Raw genomic sequence first — 18,343 nt, 5'->3', positions numbered from 1 at the left:
CGGGTGCTCGACTTTAATTGGGAGCGGGTGAGAGTGGCATCATAGCTCATGTGGCATCATCCTGTCGGTGCCGTCAAATGTGGATCGAGGAAGACACCCGCGGTTGCCGGAAGGTTGGTACGTACAATTAACCGCCGACCCAACGCTCGCACCGCGCTTCCTCTTGTTCCGGCGCAGCGCTCTTCTGTGGGTGCGCCGTAACAATATTTTGTATTTTGGTAATGTAATGTAATTTGGTTCACAGGAAGGGAAAGGCGCAGTAACTGTCACACTTGCTCTGTGGACACCCGAACCGCGCCGTAAGGGAAGGTAAGGAAAGGCGCAGTATATGTCACACTTGTTCTATGGACACCTGAACCGCGTCGTAATTAGGGAAGGGAGGAAGGTAAGAGTGAAAGCAGAGGAGAGAAAGGGGTGCTCTGTCATTTTCTTTTTCGAATAATTTGTTATGGACGAGCCGCAACGCCAGTGCGGATGCGTTGATTCGCTTCGACGAGGCAGGCGTGCGCGCTACCGAATGTGCGACACGATGATGATGCATGTGTTGCGGCTGCCGGTCAGCACGTGGCACTGGGCAATCTGCGCAGGGCCATATGGCGCCCGCGCGCTGCTGTTCAGTTCAACTGACCGCCAACTGAACTGCCAAAAACGCAAGCGGGTCGCTGCAACAAATCGCAGATCTCGCTATGCTGTCTCTAATAGCGATAGCTATGGAAGCGATCACGATGGTTAGGCCGGAACCCTCGACAAGTTGTAAGCATATTCGGCGACAAAGCTGTTGGAATTAACACATATATATGCGCGCACGGAGACTGTACAGTATGCAAACCAGTGCATATAGCTCCAAGTAGTGAAGCTACAGTCGCAGCTACTATCAAAGCAACCTTTGCTCTGAAGTAGAATTGCATCGACCTTAGGAAGCTTGCATGAAGCGATGCATGCTGGGTAATCCACCATGATGATGTCGTTGGCAGCAGACGACGCAGCACGGCCTGCTACACAGCGCCTCGCCTACATGGTCGCGTAATGCGCGCAGAAGATGCTGGCGCGATCGGACAGGCCAACTTCGGGTTCTTCACGATTCCAACAATATGTCTGCATGAGGGCGAGAAGGCAAGTGATTCCTCTAGCGATGGCGACGCGAATGGCTCGCACGGGTTAATGCACGCGAGAACGACACCAATCCGGGCAAGTATAAAACTACATACTTGCTAGAACTAGAAATCATTAATGCCGGCGATATCGACGGGCGGCCAGGTCCAGATGCATTATAGTGCAGTCAGTCGTTGCCGCGTAGCTCGAACAGGTCCGCGTCGCACTGCAGTTGCATTTCTTCATAGCGCTCCCGATTTTTCGAGCACAGCGTCGACGCGTATGTTCCTCAGGAATCTGCTAACAATTTCACGCAGCAGCGCACTAAAAGCCGCGTATTTGCTCGGTGGGCGTCGAAAGTACAAGGCACTTGCTCAATTCACCCTGGCTATAGTGCCTAGAATATACTCTAGGCACTATACCCTGGCTGCACTGCCCGCCGTCTGCTGCCAGCGACATCATCATGGCGGATTACCCGGCATGCATCGCTTCATATACAAACCAGCTAGAGGGGAACTATCAGCACATGCGAAAGCCATCAAATGCTCCTCAACCGCTGCACACAAAGCTTGAATGTGCGGATATCCTTTTGGGCAAGTGACATACGCCAAGGGACTGCGAGGACCCTCGTGAAACTGCAGGTATTCAAATTTTCCAAATCACCATCATGTTAGTTGACCTAAGCAGCGCCTTGTGATGCAGTTTCGATTTCAACGCTCCTATCGTGTATTAAAGCACTTCTGCTTCGAAGGCTTTTTCAGCCGGCATGCACGCACTGACTGATCTTTGCAGCCTCTCGGGGCGCATTTTACAGCCGTGAAGGGTCTACGAAAGGTGGTTCACAAATACCCATCGAATACTTGCATTCTGAAAGCAAATTCCACTCAGCGTGCGCGATGCGTGGAAGCCACGTGAACCAGTAATTTGCAAATTACATTTAAAATTACCATTCACGCCTCTGGCGGCGACAACTGGCTCCGTGCTTCCGCGTGAATTCCTCCTCTGATCATCAGAAAAAAAAATACAAGGGTTCAACGCTGCTGAACCAAATATTGAGCGAAATCATTAGCTGCGGGTGACCGAGCGTTCTTCTTTTCTTTTTCTTCTTCCTCAGCCTACATATAAAGCCCCGCTTTAACCAACCGATATGAGGAGGAGGAGGAAGGTGAGGAGGAAAGGTAGGGAGGTTAACCAGTAAAAGCAACCGGTTTGCTACCCTGCACTGGGGGAAGGGGATGAGTGGATATAAAAGTTGTGAGAGAGGGATAGTTGAAGTTAGTACAGTCACATAATAGACACGCCACATCACGTCACAGTCATATCAGCCAACTCATAGTCTTTCGATTAGGCCTGTGCTTTTCATAAAGCGGAGCAGTGCTTGGGAGGCTTATATGAACGTGCCTTAGTGGCCTATAGGGGTAACGTGAATGCCAGGGTCCTAGCAGGCTGACATAACCGTCCTATGTGAAACGAGAGATCCAAGTTGGCAGCTCCTGCCAGCCCACGTGGGGTGTGACGTCACAGCGTCATGTGGGTAAGACGTGGCTTCCGACCGCGCTACGATGAAGGCTCGAAACCTAGAGTAGTATTGCTTTCGCAATAAAACAGTGTGACGTCACCAGCAAAACGCTGTCATTGGCTGGTCAATGACCGCGGCAAATTTTAAAGGTGAGGTATACGTGGACGCCGACAGAAGACCCCGCTACTCTTCTAGCTTCCTTTCCCCTTACTCTTCTACTGCTTAGCCGAGGCGAGAAGGGACGGGGCAAAAAGAAGTACACAAAAAACCAGATTAGTTTGTTGAGGCATTCATGGATGGAGGGCGCTATGGGTCTCTACATCGATGCGCTATCAGCACGGTGTATGCGTTGAGAGGTAAAAAGTCTATTATATGTTATATCATTTTGCAGGAGGATGATATGGGCGAGTATATCAGCATCATCGGTTTTCCGTACTACCTCTGTATGCTGATTGAGATAACAGAAAATTAAGATAGTCGTTAAGCGTTTGAGTAACAAAGGGCATTCTCGCGTACGAGAATCTGCAAATGTAGTCAGCAAACGGGATGTGGTTTTTCTCTTCTTCTTTCTAATCAATTACCTCCGCAATTAATATTACTTCAGATTCATCAACACACGCACATAAAGAAATCCCCTGCATTTTCCGAATTGTGTTAGTGGCTTTTATCTCTGTTTCTTCTGTATCTTACAATCGGAGCCTCTCGTTTTCTCTTCATTTATTTGCTGATTGTCTAAACGAAGGCTTTGAATTTGGAGAATAGGTGGCGTAAGATGGTGATGACAAAGCTCGCGCGCCCTCCGCATTAGATAACGTTTCACGTCACACTTGCGATATGACTAGGACGTTCCACATCTGATGCTATGGTGGAGCGTGGCGAACTCTCAAGTATAGGTTACACGGGACAAAATACCCAAGAAAGTTGAGGAATATAAAAAGCAGTCTTTGCAGCTCAGTGGTAAGACTCTGTACTCAAAATCCGGCGATAGTGTTTTCGGAACACACTGGCGGCATGTGGCTGTTTTTTTCTTGTTTCTATACCTTCACGATTAATTCTAACTTCACAATCATCAGCCCAGAAAATCTTCTAGGCTTCCTATGAGTTCGTAGCTATTAGCCATGCACTTTTAGTAATGCGGGGGGGGGGGGGGGGGGGGGGGGCTAGGTTTTACCTTGATCGCGCTTGAAGGTCAAGCGTACAAAGCATGATGAAACGTATCGCACTTGGAGTAGTAGCGCTTTCTCTCTAAAATGATATTTTACTGGAAAAAGTTTTGCTTACCGCGGCCAAGTTTTTCCGATGCAGTTCATTTTCGTCGCCGATCGGTGGAGTACCAAACTGACCTGACTTTTGCGAATGATCGTGTTAATGGCCGTTCGCTACTGCGAGCTGCGAGCCAGCAAGCCCCGATGACGTCATCGGGGAGGCAGTGTGCGAGGTTTCGTCGATAATCGGTTGCGAGAAAGTACTGCCGCGCTTTGTACCAAGATCGGTGTCCAACCAAATTTGAGTATTGTCAACTCAGTGGTGACCCCCAAATTTAGATGGGCCGCCCCCGAAATTTGTCCAATCGGACTACCAAAATTTGACTTCGTTCAAATTTGACCAAAATTGGCGCCCAACCTGATTTCAGTACGGTCAACTCAATGATGACCTCCAAAATTAGGTGGGCCACTCCTGGAATTCTGTCCACCGGGCCACCGAAATTTGACTTCGTCCAAATTTGACCAAAATTGATGTCCAACCTAATTTGAGTAGGACCAACTCAGTGCTAGAAGAACAAGACGTCTTTCTCAAAGTAGAACTTTCAGTATTTGTTCTTGAGCAGGTTAGGCCAGGATGGCCTTGAAAGCTTTTTCTCTACATTACGTGCCAAAAGCCCGATCCTGAGACTATATATATAAATTTAAATGCAGCTTGAGGAACGCAACACTCGGTCAACTTTCGAAGCCTAGCAAATCTGGAAGCTACTCTGAAGAGGAAGGTTATTTATTATTAAATTTACGCGACACAAATGAAGCAAGAAGCGAAACAGGTAATATTCAAGCGCCCGATGATCTTGACTTGAGCCCTGAAACAGAGCAGTCATTAACGTACCCAATAGGTTGCGTTGCTTCAACACTTGTGAAGCTAGTATATACAGCGCGAGAACTGCTATAATTCTCTAATTGAGCGAAACAGCTCTATGACGCTAATAGAGCTAAGAAAAGTTTTAAAGCGCCACTAGTCTTTGACCACTCCATCGCAAGGAGTGACTGAATAATTGATAAAATTACTGAAAACTAGTTTCCAGCGATTTTTATCATAATTGCTAATCCGTAATTCTGTAAATGAGTGGGAGGTGCAAAAACCATTACTCAAAGCATATCTTCGCAGACATACTTTCATTCTTGCCACAAAGTACTTGAAAACATTGTTAAAATACTCAGCAAAGTGCGCATGGAAATCTTAGTGAAAAGTGAAACGGCTAAAAGATCTTCTAATGACATTTCCATATGTGCCAGTGCAAGCAATGGCACGCGCGTCATTGTTCCAAATATTAAATTAGGTGTTGATGTCCTATTACTTGCAAAGCAAAGGACCTTTATATGACCCTTTTAAAACAAATATCTTTCATAAGCTGAGAGCCACCAGTGTGGGATAGATTGTGTAAAATTACAGCTACTGTTTACTTAATATCTAACATGAAGATTTCGCTTTACATGTCGAAATAAATTTTGTTCACAACAGAAACTTACCTTTTTTTCATTTTAACCCGCTTTCAATTTGCCATAACATAAAACTGAAGGGGCTCAGGGGCCAATTCAAGAAGAAAAAAAAGAAGCTTCGGAACGTCCATACACGTTAAGGGCGACAAAATAAACTTTAAAGAAAACTGTGTTTCGTGCGTTGAACTTTCTTTTAAGTCAGTGCTTCGGCTCAAAAGAATGTGCTATCCTTCGCACTATGCAGTATTGGCTTCATTAAATCAGTCCCCATTTAGAATTTGTAAGCAGCTCAGGCTTTAGACTAATTTGGGCATCTTTGAGCCCCACTAAAACTTATTCATTTATTCATGAATGGCATGATATTGTTTTTGTGCACTTGTGTTTGCTTCCTTGTTTTCTTTTTTGATTTGTTATTTTTGTAAGCTTTTGTAAGTCCATCCCTTTTGCGCAGCGCATCTCATTGGAGTACACTTACATTCTCATCAGGAAACTAAACACATCGTCTCGCACTGCACTTATAAATATTACGCCGCACTTATAAATATTTATAAATTTATAAATATTATAAATTGTACGCAGTGATAAACTCTAGCAACACGTTAGATGCGTTGCACTAATAATCTTAACACACATCAACATATGCCTGTAGCGGTATACTTAGTTGATTAAGTGCCGCAAAACATCACATCTCCTTTCATAGGTAGTTTTGTAAAATGAAACTCGCTGAAATGTCTGTTTTCGGGAAATATTTACAAATTAGATGCTTTAAAAAGCAACAAAAACTACAGAAAATTTTTTCTCGACATTCTCATCGCTTTGGCAATCTCTTATGAGAGTTCTTTTCCCCACCGAAGCTGTAAACTGTCCTAAAAATGCACGCCAGTGTTTAAAGGCGCGACTGGCCGGCGGGCGCTAGGGTGAAAAATAATAGAGAGATTTAGCTTACCGTGATCCGCAATCCGCCCCCGTGACCCTCTACCGCCCGTGGGCGGGGCCCACAAGCTGACTGGTCCCGAAGCGGCAGGTCTATGTGCCGACGTCATGTGGCGCCATCTATCGGCGTCAAGGGGATCTGGGCATGCGCAGTGGAACGCGCGGTGGCGGATCACGGTAGCGGATCACGGTAAGCTAAATATCTCTAATACCGTGGGCAGAGCAGGCAGCAGGCGTGCGAGGAGAAACGAGGAGGAAAGCGCCAAGAAGGAGGAGAGGGTCGCTACTTTAATAACTATCGAGGAGTTTTAGTTGCGAGCGGTCGCCAGGACCACTTTGTAAACATCATTTGTAAATTACAGGCTCCTCGCAAAGTTTTTAAATTTGGCTGGAATGTTCACAAATGGCGCCTCTATTGGTTTCTTGCATTAAAATATTACCACAGGTAAAATTTCGGGGGCTCTTAGACGTGGCATTCCAGATCAAGGCAAGGAAATGTGTTGGTTGATTCGCAACCATCTTTTATTACTCGTCATTGCTCGGCAATAATCGTCCGTTGTATCTGCGCCGTAGAATTTGGAGCAAGAAGTTTGTGAGCTCCGGACATATATTGAGAGCTTTGTTTTCAGCTCAGCTGAAAGAAAGCATGGAAACACGCGGATATGTAAGCTCAAGCTTCATATGTAAGGGAGGGAGACGCTCCTCACGGAGCCGATGAATAGGACTGCTTTCGGAGCCCTGCTAAGAACCACGAACATGAACGGGTGATCCACAGTGAATTTAGAGTGAGCTGGCTCGATCCATGTGCCGACCTTATGCCCTCTCTCCCTGGTCTGCACGAAGGCGCAGTGAACGGCCAATGACAGGTGAGGAGTCCCGACCGTACTGCTTTGAAGAGACTCGTGAGCGCCGATATCAGTTACTAAGCCCGGTAGGTTGGCCCGTCCCCGAACGAAGACGTCTATGATTCCCATCCTTGGCAGGACGTTCCTGAGATCCAAGGCCTGCTTGATGCCGAACTTCGGCAGCGTCACGTCGACGCATCCGCGGTCCGCGAGTTGTTCCAGACAACTCTGTAGCTTGGGACCCGTGAGTGCTTTCTCCAGAGCGGCAAGGCCATCGCGCTGCCGTGGCAGGAGAAAGACCATGGATTTCTTGTAGCGTCGATATCGGAGTTCCAGCGCCATCGCGTCCAGATCTTCGCCAAAGTCGGCTGTGGGAAAGCGGCCTCGCTGACACATCATGCTCACTGGTTTTGGAGAGGGGAGAATAAAGGTCGAAATTCAATGCTGTTGCAGTCGCACGTGTTAAACAGCGCAGCTCCTCGATACACTATTAAAAAAGACGTGAAGTGATTCATACAATTTTTCATCAAATTTTCTGCATCGCATGTTATGAAAACGCAACAAAGGCACACTGTTTTTGGCGCCAATGGCTTTTATACTTCGGATTAGGCGACACAACAGTTATGATGGCTTGTATATGCCGCCGAACATTATCAAATAAATTACCGACACTTCATGCACAGACTGCTATGTCACCAGACTGTAACTGTCTTTTGCCTAGCCGGATTACTTAATCAGCTCTCTCGGTACAACAATCCAGCTTTAAAGTAAGTGAAAGACAGATGCAGCAATTTCAGATGTTGGTGTTGCTGCTTCTGATGACCTCGAGGGGCAGCAGTTTGACCCAATATGGTGAAGCTATGGAGGAGTGCTGCCAGGGTCATTATGTGCAAGCGTTCGTGCTTAAAAATTTTACGATGAACTCACGCTTGTTTATTGATTAATGCAATCTCGTGTAGATCAGAGGATATCTTCTTTCGATGGTGTAACTGAATAAACTAGAAACCACGAAGAAACCGTTGTCTGACACTTGGAAAAATGCTTGCGTGGAGGTGGATCTACACGCTTACGACATGTGTTTACGAGAGAAGTAAAAATTAATAAAATGAATCACTTGGACGGTGCGGAATTTGTATAGTGGGTGAATGTCAAAACTAGAATGTAAGTAAAGCAAGGTCCAGCATTTGATTTCTTTTTGCTACTTCCCCCAAAACGAGCTAGAAAAGTGTGGCTTAATTGTGACTTCCACTCCGGTTTTAATCGGTAATGGTGCGACGTTTCACATTTTTAAGCATATAGTCCTGACGTCTTACATTCAAGGATAACAAATTTGCGATCGCACATAGAAGAGAAAAGCGAAACCAATTGGCTCGTTCTTTCCCTCATGCTTTCTCCTCGAAGCAACGTTTTGCACCCTCTATATTGTTCGTATGCATTGCACGAAAGGAAAGTAATGAATGTACAGCCAATATGAGACAATTACTCTCTTTAACTATATTTGATTCTTGATATCTGCCCATCTGAGACATCGATTTCAACTACAGCGCATGGGGATGAAGTGAAAAACTAATCAGAATGATAAAGAATTCGAAATGTGCCATAATGCACTTCTCCATCCTCCATGAATGCCAAAGCACCATGCCACCATGTCATACTATTAGTTTACAGGCATGCTGAATAAGGCATGCAGTCACAGACAATCGTGATCCAAATTGTTTGCACTTGAAATAATTCTTTTACTTGTGCGTGTGTGTGGTGATGTCTTCTTCAGCACGAAGCGCCTTCGATTTGTCATAGCACTACCATAGGTTACGTCTTTAAAATTGTAAGCTCCTGGGCTGATAAGAAATGCATGCTCTCATGGTCTTGTAAGCTTCACCTCGGCTCATCAAGAGAGCCAAAATGTGTGCCTCGACGGCAGTGCCGCCGAGCCCGTCCGAGGTATGAGCACCTGTGCCACGTTTACAGAAGACCTCCTTCAGGGCATATGACGTCTTTCCGATTGTAGTAAAAAAAACAAACAAACATGAGTGTTCTTGTTTATCAAATAGAATGGCTCAGGTCGAGAGAGACTTCGAGGTCGAGGTCGAGAACCATTGTGTTTGATCAGGCCTGGAATCTCAGCGGCGTTGGAGACATAATGAGCCCTTGAACAATATGCTTCAGAATCTGTGCCGTTCGTAGTAACAACATCCATCTGCGCACCCAAGCTCACTCAAATAAAAGAGAGTTCGGGCAGAAAGCATGCTTAATTCAAGGAATGTTTGAACAACAATGAAGGTTACCCTGCTTGGCCACTCCCGATGCCTCGTAGAAGACTCCCGTGATGGTGTCCCTGAGACGGAACTTCCACTTCCAGTCGGCGGCTCGCAGCGACGTCACGCTGGCCACCAGTAGCGATGTGTGGGCGTCCACACTACCCTCTGGTATCGTCTGCTCGCATTCGAAGGCCGTCATTACGTAGAGCCACTCGTTGGTTCGTTGGCGAACGCCCTCACCGTCTGCAGCACGTCGACGCAGTTATTTCACCATAGTCACTGTGCAAAGATCGGAGGGAATCATTTCCATTTAATTTGTAAAACATGTTATCAGCGCAAGACCACAGCACAAGGCCACACAATGCTCGATTCGTCATATTATCAATGTCCCGTCAACTGCACTGGTAGGAAGGATAAGCGCTCTGAGGCTTATTGCTGCGCCCTCATACTGAGGATGATGGGTGACAGAGAGCATATGCTTCATCCTAATAAATCAAGTTCCTAAGCAAAGTATTACATATACGATCATGTGCTCCTCTAAAGCAAGAGCGCTGACCCTGCAGATTTCAGCTCATGCTTCGAACGATAGATGCCTTCTACCTGCTAAGGGGTATAAGATGCACTGGGTTCAATGTGGCACCATTTTCGTTAGCAGGCGTTAGCGGGCAGAAATGTCAACGTTAAGAGGACAGTGTTTGTCACATTGCAAGGTTCCGTTGCCATGGATCAAGACTGTCAGTAGTAGCTTATTTCAATGCCGCTACAATAACATAACAGTGACTGCTGTATCGGTAGTTGGCTTACTTTGTAGTAGTTGATCCGGCAACCAGGGCGCTACAGGAGCGCCACCACAGATATGTATGTATACGATGAGCGCCAAATAAACCACACTGTTCATCCTCCACGCTTGTTGTGTGTGGCTGACCTGACGATACATGTTGTCAAAAGTGACAAAGACGCCACTGAAATGGAGGGACTGAAAGCCCCGGAGCCGCTCCAGTTCTCCGGAAACGTTGCCGAGAACTGGAGACATTTCAAGCGACGCCTGGAAATCTTCATGACGGCGTCAGAACCGACGATGGCCGGAAGCGATGCACAGAAGACGGCATTGTTGTTGCACGTGGCTGGTGAACAAGCCGTATACAACACGCTCGGACTGGAAGGCCAACCTACCATTGAAACGGTGCTGAGCAAGTTCCATTACTATTGTTCGCCGAAGAAAAATGAGACCTACGAGCGTTTCGTCTTTGGCATGCGAGAGCAGGCTGAGGGTGAGTCGTTCGAGCAGGTTTACCGGGATCTGCTGCTGAAAGCTAGAATATGCGAATTCGGCAGCCTGGCTGATTCCATGATTCGAGACCAAATCTTATATGAGACCGCAAATAACAAACTTCGACAAAAAGTTGCTGCGCGAACAGGACTTAACCCGCGAGAAAGCGGTCGACATGTGTAAGACGAGTTATCAACCAAGCAGAGTAAGCTGTGGAATGAACAGGAGCAAACGATTCCCTATGTGAACCAAGGGCCCAGGAAACAGGGGACGCAGCCACGCGCGGTGACCAGACAACGCTGCAACAAGTGTGCCTGTGTTCACAAGGGACAAGCTTGCTCGGCATCAGGTAAATAGTGCCGCAAATGCAAACAAAAGGGTCATTTTGCAGCTTGTTACCCACGATCAACCATCCACGAAGTTCACGAGGATCAAACAACTCAGGACGAATTTGACATTCTGAAGGTAGGCAGCCATAGCGCGGAAGCTAAGTCTGAGTGGCTCGCACCAGCCACACTCTCCCTCCTTGAGACTGGCCGTGAACCGGCGAAAGTGGGAGGTATCGACGTTGAGATAAAATTTGATACCTGGGAACAGACGAACATTTGACTTTGCCTTTTGCCGTTGTCGTGTTGGAAACGAGTGGGGCACAAAGCGCCGCTTCGGAAAAAATCGACAATTTTGCGCAGCTACAGGGGGTAATTGCGCATGTTGGCAAAACACAGTTGTCAGTGGCCTGCAGAGTAATAGAGCAATTCGTCGAGTTTTTCATTGTCAAGAAATCCCGTACTCCCATCCTGGGTCTTAAGACGCCCGACTACTGTGCCGGAGTTCCCGGGATCGAATCCCGGCCTCGGCGGCTGCGTTTCGATGGAGGCGAAACGAAGTGGCGTCCGTGTGCTGTGCGATGTCAGCGCACGTTAAAGATCCCCAGGTGGTCGAAATTACTCCGTAGCCCTCCACTACGGCCCCCCTTTCTCTCTATCCACTTTCACTCCCACCTTCATCCCTTCCCTTACGGCGCGGTTCAGGTGTCCACAGAGCAAGTGTGACAGATACTGCGCCTTTCCCTTCCTATGAACCAACCAACCAACCAACCATGCCTGTGAGCTCTTTGGATTTGCCAACCGCGTTTCTGCAATCACCTGTGACGATGTAGTGTCTGAGTATCCGGAGGTATTCCGCGGCCTGGGATGCGTAAAACAAACGTGCCATATAGTCCTAAAGGATGAAGCCATCCCTACAGTACAAGCAGCTCGTACAGTGCCACAGGCACTGCTACAACCGCTAGAGCAGGAGTTGAAGCGCTTGTCCGAGGCTAATACAATCAAGGTGCAGGAGCCAACGGACTGGGTGAGTCCCTTGGTCATTGCTTTGAAGATGAATGGTCAACTTAGGATTTCCTAGACCCCAGGGCTATAAATAAGTGGGGGAAACGAGAACATCACCAGCTGCTTAAACGTGACGATATTGAGGCTGAGCTAGATGGTGCTCAGTGGTTCATAACTCTGAATGCCAATTCAGGTTTCATCAGATCTCATTGGATCTGGAAATTGCAAGAATATGTACTTTTGCCACCCCTTTTGGAAGCTACCAGTACCTTCGGCTGCCATTCGGCATTGCCTCAACTTCAGAGGTATTTCAAAAGACTATGTATCAGATCCTAGAGGGACTCCCTGAGGTTAGAGTCCATGTTTACGATGTTATTGTGTGGGGCAGGACACGAGAAGAGTTATGACAAAAGGTTGCAGACAGTGCTGTAGAGGGCCAATGAGCAGATGCTCACTTTCGACTTAAGCAAGTGTAAGCTAGGCCAAAAGCAAATAGAGCTACTGGGTGATATGATCAGCAGAAAAGGTATTTCTCCTAGTCCATCACTGGCTCAGAGCATTGAGGAGTTTTCCCTACCGGCCGCTAAGATTGATGTGCAGAAAAGAGTAGCATTTATAAACTACTTTGGAAAATATTTGCCTGACCTGTCTGCTGCTACAACCCTAATGCGGGATGCCATCAAGAATAACGCAATCTTCGAGTGGTCTAATGCACACCAGGCTGAGTGGGAGGAGCTAAAATCTCATTTGTGTTCAAGGCCTGTGCTTGTACTATTCGATCCAGCCAAACCTGTGAAGATGCCAAGTGATGCCTTCCAGTACGGCCTTGGGGCAGCACTTACAACAGCATCCTGAAGAGTGGAGGTCGATTGCCTATGCCTCCAGAGTTCTCTCTGGAGCTTAAACGCGATACTCTAAAATTGAAAAAGAGGCTTTGGCAGTCACATTTTGCTTTGAAAAAATTCACCATTTTGTTTACGGTCGACATGTTCAAGTAGAAACTGACCACAAGCCTCTCATTGAAATTGCACAGAAAAGTGTGTGAGATTATGCCACCCGTTTGCAGCGTTTTTTTTAAAGACTGATGAGATATGACTTAACTCTATAGTATGTCATTGGAAAATAGTGGAGGGCGCCTGAATTACTCTCCAGAGCCCTAACCACGAGCAAGGTCGGCAGCGCTTAGCTGGTGGATAGAGGTACATGCCGTTGAGATCCAGCACTTCCTTGTCAGCGACGCCACCAGATCAATGCTGGTTCGTGATACTGTTGAGGACCCTGGAGTAGCTGAAGTGATACGTTGCCTTCAAGAAGACCTCCCATTGCCTGGGCCTTGCAAGCCATTTAATGGTGAGCTGACGGCGGTCGCTGGTGTACTGTTCAAGGGAACAAATGTGGTCTTTTCTTCATACTATGCGAAAAAGAATGCGAGATGGAATCCATGATGATCACCTCGGTATTAACAAATGCAAGGCTAGGGCTAGAGGACTGGTCATCTGGCCAGGTCTCCCTACTGATATTGCAGTATCGATTCGTGGTTGTCACATTTGCCATCAGTTTGCCTACCAGCAGCCAAAGGATCACCTACTCATGTGATACGTGCCACATCTGCCCTGCGCATCAAAAATTTCGACAATTTACCGAGAAGTATGACTTCCAAAATTAATTACAAGCCCCACTTTTCCCACTCTAATGGCCTAGCAGAGAATAGAGTGCAAATTTTGAAACGCATTTTGAAGAAGACATCGGACTCTAATGAAGATTTTTAGCTCGGCTTGCTGAGTTACCGGTCTGCACCCTTGGAAAATGGCCGATGTCCATGCGAGCTGCTCATGGGACGGCGCCTTAGGTCCAGACTGCGAAACATTGCACCGTATATAGGTGAAACACACAGAACTGCGGTAGAGGAAGGCATCTGCGGCCACTGCCAACTGGTGACAGGGTGCGGCTGAGGGAGCAAGGGCGATGGGGCAGGAGGGGTCAGGCGCAGGAAGAAGTGGTTCCACGATCATCGCTAGTCGTAACTGAAGACGGGTATGAGTTACGACGCAAAAGGGTGCTCCTCTTCCCGAAAAGAGGTACCTTTGTGGAAAGAGATGACACTGAGCAGTCTGGCCTTGGTACGTCTGAACCAAAACCTATGCTGCATGCCGAAGTTCCTCATCCTGTTGAGCATCAGCCCACCTCGCCTGATACGCGATCTTCTCTGGCGACGACTCCAGGAAGGCAGCGAAGTGCCAGTGAATGTGTAACCAGGCGACCTCGGGCGCGCCTGAGTTGTGATGAACATTTTCAGTAGTTAACTGAGTAGTTTTTGTGTTCTTTGCGTTGAGAGTAGCCTTAAAGGAAGGATGATGAATCAGTAGTTAGCTTACTTTGTTGTAGTTGATCCGGCAACCAGGGCGCAACAGCAGCGCCACCACAGAGATGTATACGGTGAGTGCCAAATAAACCGCGCTTTTCACCCTCCACGCTCATTGTGTGTGGCCAACCTGCCGATACAACTACCCTCTGAGTTTCTAGTTCAGTGATCAGGATTGTTATATATGAGGCCAACTGAAGAGTTTCATTACTCCAATGATGAATAAAGAGCTCTGGTCACATGACTAGCTGATTCCTGGAACCTAGCAAATTTAGCTTCAAGAGGTACAAGTATCGTTTGCCTGGGGGCACTTTGCACATCAATAACTCCTTGAAATACAGCACACCTTTGATATTACTTAAGTAACCGGGTAGTAGACACGCCATGAGTGAGGTTGGCATGCTGGTGCATCAGCGCTATGTCGTGGCCAAGATGATGTCAAGAAATCTGAATTTTGTGGTGACGAAGAGTGAATAACAGGGCTTGAGACCAATGGTAGAGCGTGCGCAGCAAGGGCTCAGGGAATCCACCTCCCTGGCTCCCGGCCGTGTACTTTTATGGAATTGCCTCATCACATTACCATATCCTTAATAGATGTGCAGAGAGCAAGGATGGACATGAGTAGCCGCTTTTACTATCACCACTTTTACACGCACTCGATTTCAGCAAAAATGCGTTTTTTCCTCCAACCATATATGTTAAATATATACAAGGTTTGTAAAAAAATATAGCGACATAATAGGCTCGGCTTACGCCAGAAAGCTTTCCTTATTCGCGTTAGCAATTAGCCACTATAGTCAGCAGATGGGTAAAAGGTACCAGAGCAAAGGTTACTGCGTTCAGACGTTGGTGAATGACACATGCTAGCGCGTGAGAAGAACGTGCTATTCAGACAACCATCCGTCATTCTCGTCACGTCTTAGCAACGAGTGCAACTTAAGTTGCGTATTCTTTCCTCTACAGTTCAGCCACGGTTACTCCGACTACCTCAATTGTAAAACTAACTGAGGTGCTGATGGCTGAGTGAGGAATGAAGTTCGACAAAAACAGTTGTTGGGCGAGTTGGTGTTTTCTATGGATCATAACTACAGCGAAAAAGATGGGACAAATATGAAGGAGGGACACCACGCAGCGCTGTGTGTTGTCCCTCCTTCATATTTGTCCCATCTTTTGCGCCGTAGTTATGGATGAGTGATGAAACCCGACAAAACTTTAATAAGCCACTAACACTGCGTTCACTATAGAATATTCGTGCACTTCAAGAGTCACCACACCTTAGCTTGACATGCTTACCTTGGGCGAAATCGACACTGTGATGCTCCACTCTCAGTGACTGAAGCGCCTCTTTGAGCCGGGCGCCTTCCGCCGTGTCCTGAGCCGCAATGCCTCCCCTGGTGACGAGCCGAGTCTTATTGTTGAGGCAGAAGTAGCCGAGGTTACCAGCCAAGCCGGTGAGCTTGCAAGTGCGCCGCCGCATGTACGCCTGCGTTTACGAAAGCATGCACACCTGAGAACGTTGTAAGGTGCAGGTAGGGTGAACATTGCAGTAATATTACGTCTCCAGCTGCTCCCCCCCCCCCCCCCCCCCCCCTGCTCAATTCATATTGAAATGATAAGACAGGGACTTGACTAAGTTGTTTACACTGTTTTCTATTCCTAATAGGTAGAGAGGCTGAAGAGTATGACTCTATCAGAAAATTTACGGTTCTTTTGGTCTACCTCTTTGGAATTTTGAGGGGCATGAAAAATATGCCTTCAATGTCTTCTCTAGTGCTTAAGGAGGCCGATAGCCTCCCAAATATCCTGAAGCATTCGCTGTCAGCCGCTTCTTAATTCTTTATCCATAAGGGCACCAAATATGTGAGGCATTGTCTGGTAATGCAGACCAATCTTGCCTTGAAAAGTTAAGCAGCAGTGTTTGGCGGCGGTCACAAAAACATGAATGTACTTGAAGGTAGTTCTGGGAATCCCAAAATGCGGCGCAGTTTGTGCGCAGAGCTTTCCCAATCTCGGAGATTGGTTTATAACGCTTTAATTCAGTTATATGCTTCAGGTGGCATTGCGAGCGCTGAGTTTTACCAGCCAACATGAATGAAAAATTTCAGCACTCGCTGGCGCAACTTGGCTATCCAGGTCTTCGTGCATTTCAGCAGTCATGTCAGTCACGCTGTTACCAGCGTCACCAGTTAGATTAATGGGCCTCTCAAGTTCTTCAGCATAGAACGCATAAGTTTAAAGAAAGCCATGTCCAATGTTCTTAGATAGAAAGTTGGCCAAGCCTTAAGTACGGTTGCGCGTCTGTATTGTCTACGGGAAACTTACAACAGTGGCTCTTGATTTTTGGTCGGCCTTTTATTCACCTGCTTGCGATCAAAAATCAATGTCTTTTCAGCTTTATAACATTAAGTCGGCGGAGCTTTTCATTCCATCTCCTGCACTTTTTTCCAGATCCATTTTGCAAACCTGCAGGAGCGAGATCTGTAAGACTGTGCACATGTAACACTAAAAAAGATATGAACACTGAACAGTGTTAATTAAAAAGGCTAAAGTTGTTTACTTAACCGAAGGCCACAAGTAGCGCCACCAAAATCCTGCGTCCCACTTTGTTCCTTTCAAGTCTAATCTCCACTACTATGCCAGTCTTAGCATGTCTTAGCATGTATACAATAGGTACGCGTCCTGGCTATAACCAGGCATCCGGAGCATGACCTGGTGCAAGAAGTAAGAAGCTACCAACCTGGAAGTCTTCGTTCGAACAACAGTGCAGGTGCAGGACTCGGGCGATCTGCTCGGCGGTGCTGCCTTCGGCCAGGTTCAGCATCAGGGCCAGCGTGGTTTGAAGAGCAAGCGGAGAAAAAACTACATTGGCTACCCCGCCTTTGGCCACCGCGGCTGCGCACAGCTCCTGGTGCACGTCGACCGCGAACTGCAGCATGGCGCCTTGGATGGCGGCCTCGTTCGGCAGATGCCTGTGGCAAAGACATGCCCTAACACTTCAGTATGCATAAAGTGAGGTCTAATGAGGAGACCTCTCCCGCACCAGTGCTGTACCGAGGGCTGAGAAGGCCAAAAACAAAAATAAAAGGATACGGACGAAGTGCTAACTAAAATTTAGATTTTCAAACAAATGAACGAGAGGTGTGGGGAAAAGTTAAGACTAAAATAGGTAGAGGGATGAACTATCCAATTATCATCGACCACAGCAAATGGGTGACGCGTACATCAAGGGCGCCTGATGAGTGTTTTTTTTTTCTTGTCTCTTGAAGTTTTCGTACTCTCCCCCATTCTTTCAGTCGAAGGAACCTCCAAAAGAGGTACACTGTGATCTAACACGTGACTTTGTGCTTAGCAGCGTGATGTTAGAGCCACGGAACCACTGCTTCACGTTTTGGAGAGACGACGTCACACACACACACACGCGCGCGCGCACACACACACACACACACACACACACACACACACACACACACACACACACACACACACACACACACACACACACACACACACACACACACACACACACACACACACACACACACACACACACACACACACACACACACACACACACACACACACACACACACACACACACACACACACACACACACACACACACACACACACACACACACACACACACACACACACACACACACACACACACACACACACACACACACACACACACACACACACACACACACACACACACACACACACGAGCGAAGGACTCCAATATAGCGGTCAAAATCTGTTTAAAAATCAGATGACGTGCTAGCATGCTCACTGTCCTCAAGGGCATTGTTAAATGTGGTCTCTAGTTGGAATAAAAGTCGGCATATTTGAGACATGATCGGCGCCAAATACATCCGAAGCAAAGTAATCATATAGCTATAACACCGTGGCAGAATAAACTGCGTGTTCGCCTTAAGCCCAAATGTGCGCAAAGTGCTTTAAGGAACATGTAAGACAATTTTCATGGCTTTAGTTAGAAAAGCCCGATAGTTGCACGGACTTTT

General features: G+C 47.1%; 1 protein-coding gene across 1 annotated transcript; it reads right to left on the bottom strand.

Moving 5' to 3' along the window:
- Positions 1-6,929: 6,929 nt before the first annotated feature.
- Positions 6,930-17,253, bottom strand: LOC146176583 (iris-like). The gene is made up of 4 exons (XM_084581013.1): positions 17,056-17,253; positions 15,612-15,801; positions 9,383-9,598; positions 6,930-7,501 (listed from the first exon to the last, which is right to left on the bottom strand). Exons 1-4 carry the CDS (start codon positions 17,251-17,253, stop codon positions 6,930-6,932), a joined length of 1,176 nt encoding a protein of 391 aa, XP_084437139.1.
- Between the last annotated feature and the right edge of the window lie 1,090 nt (positions 17,254-18,343).

This window comes from Amblyomma maculatum, chromosome 10 (genome assembly GCF_055883805.1).
Source record: "Amblyomma maculatum isolate TAMU_Amacu chromosome 10, ASM5588380v1, whole genome shotgun sequence".
NCBI lineage: Eukaryota > Metazoa > Arthropoda > Arachnida > Ixodida > Ixodidae > Amblyomma > Amblyomma maculatum.
This window is presented reverse-complemented; position numbering and strand designations above follow the sequence as displayed.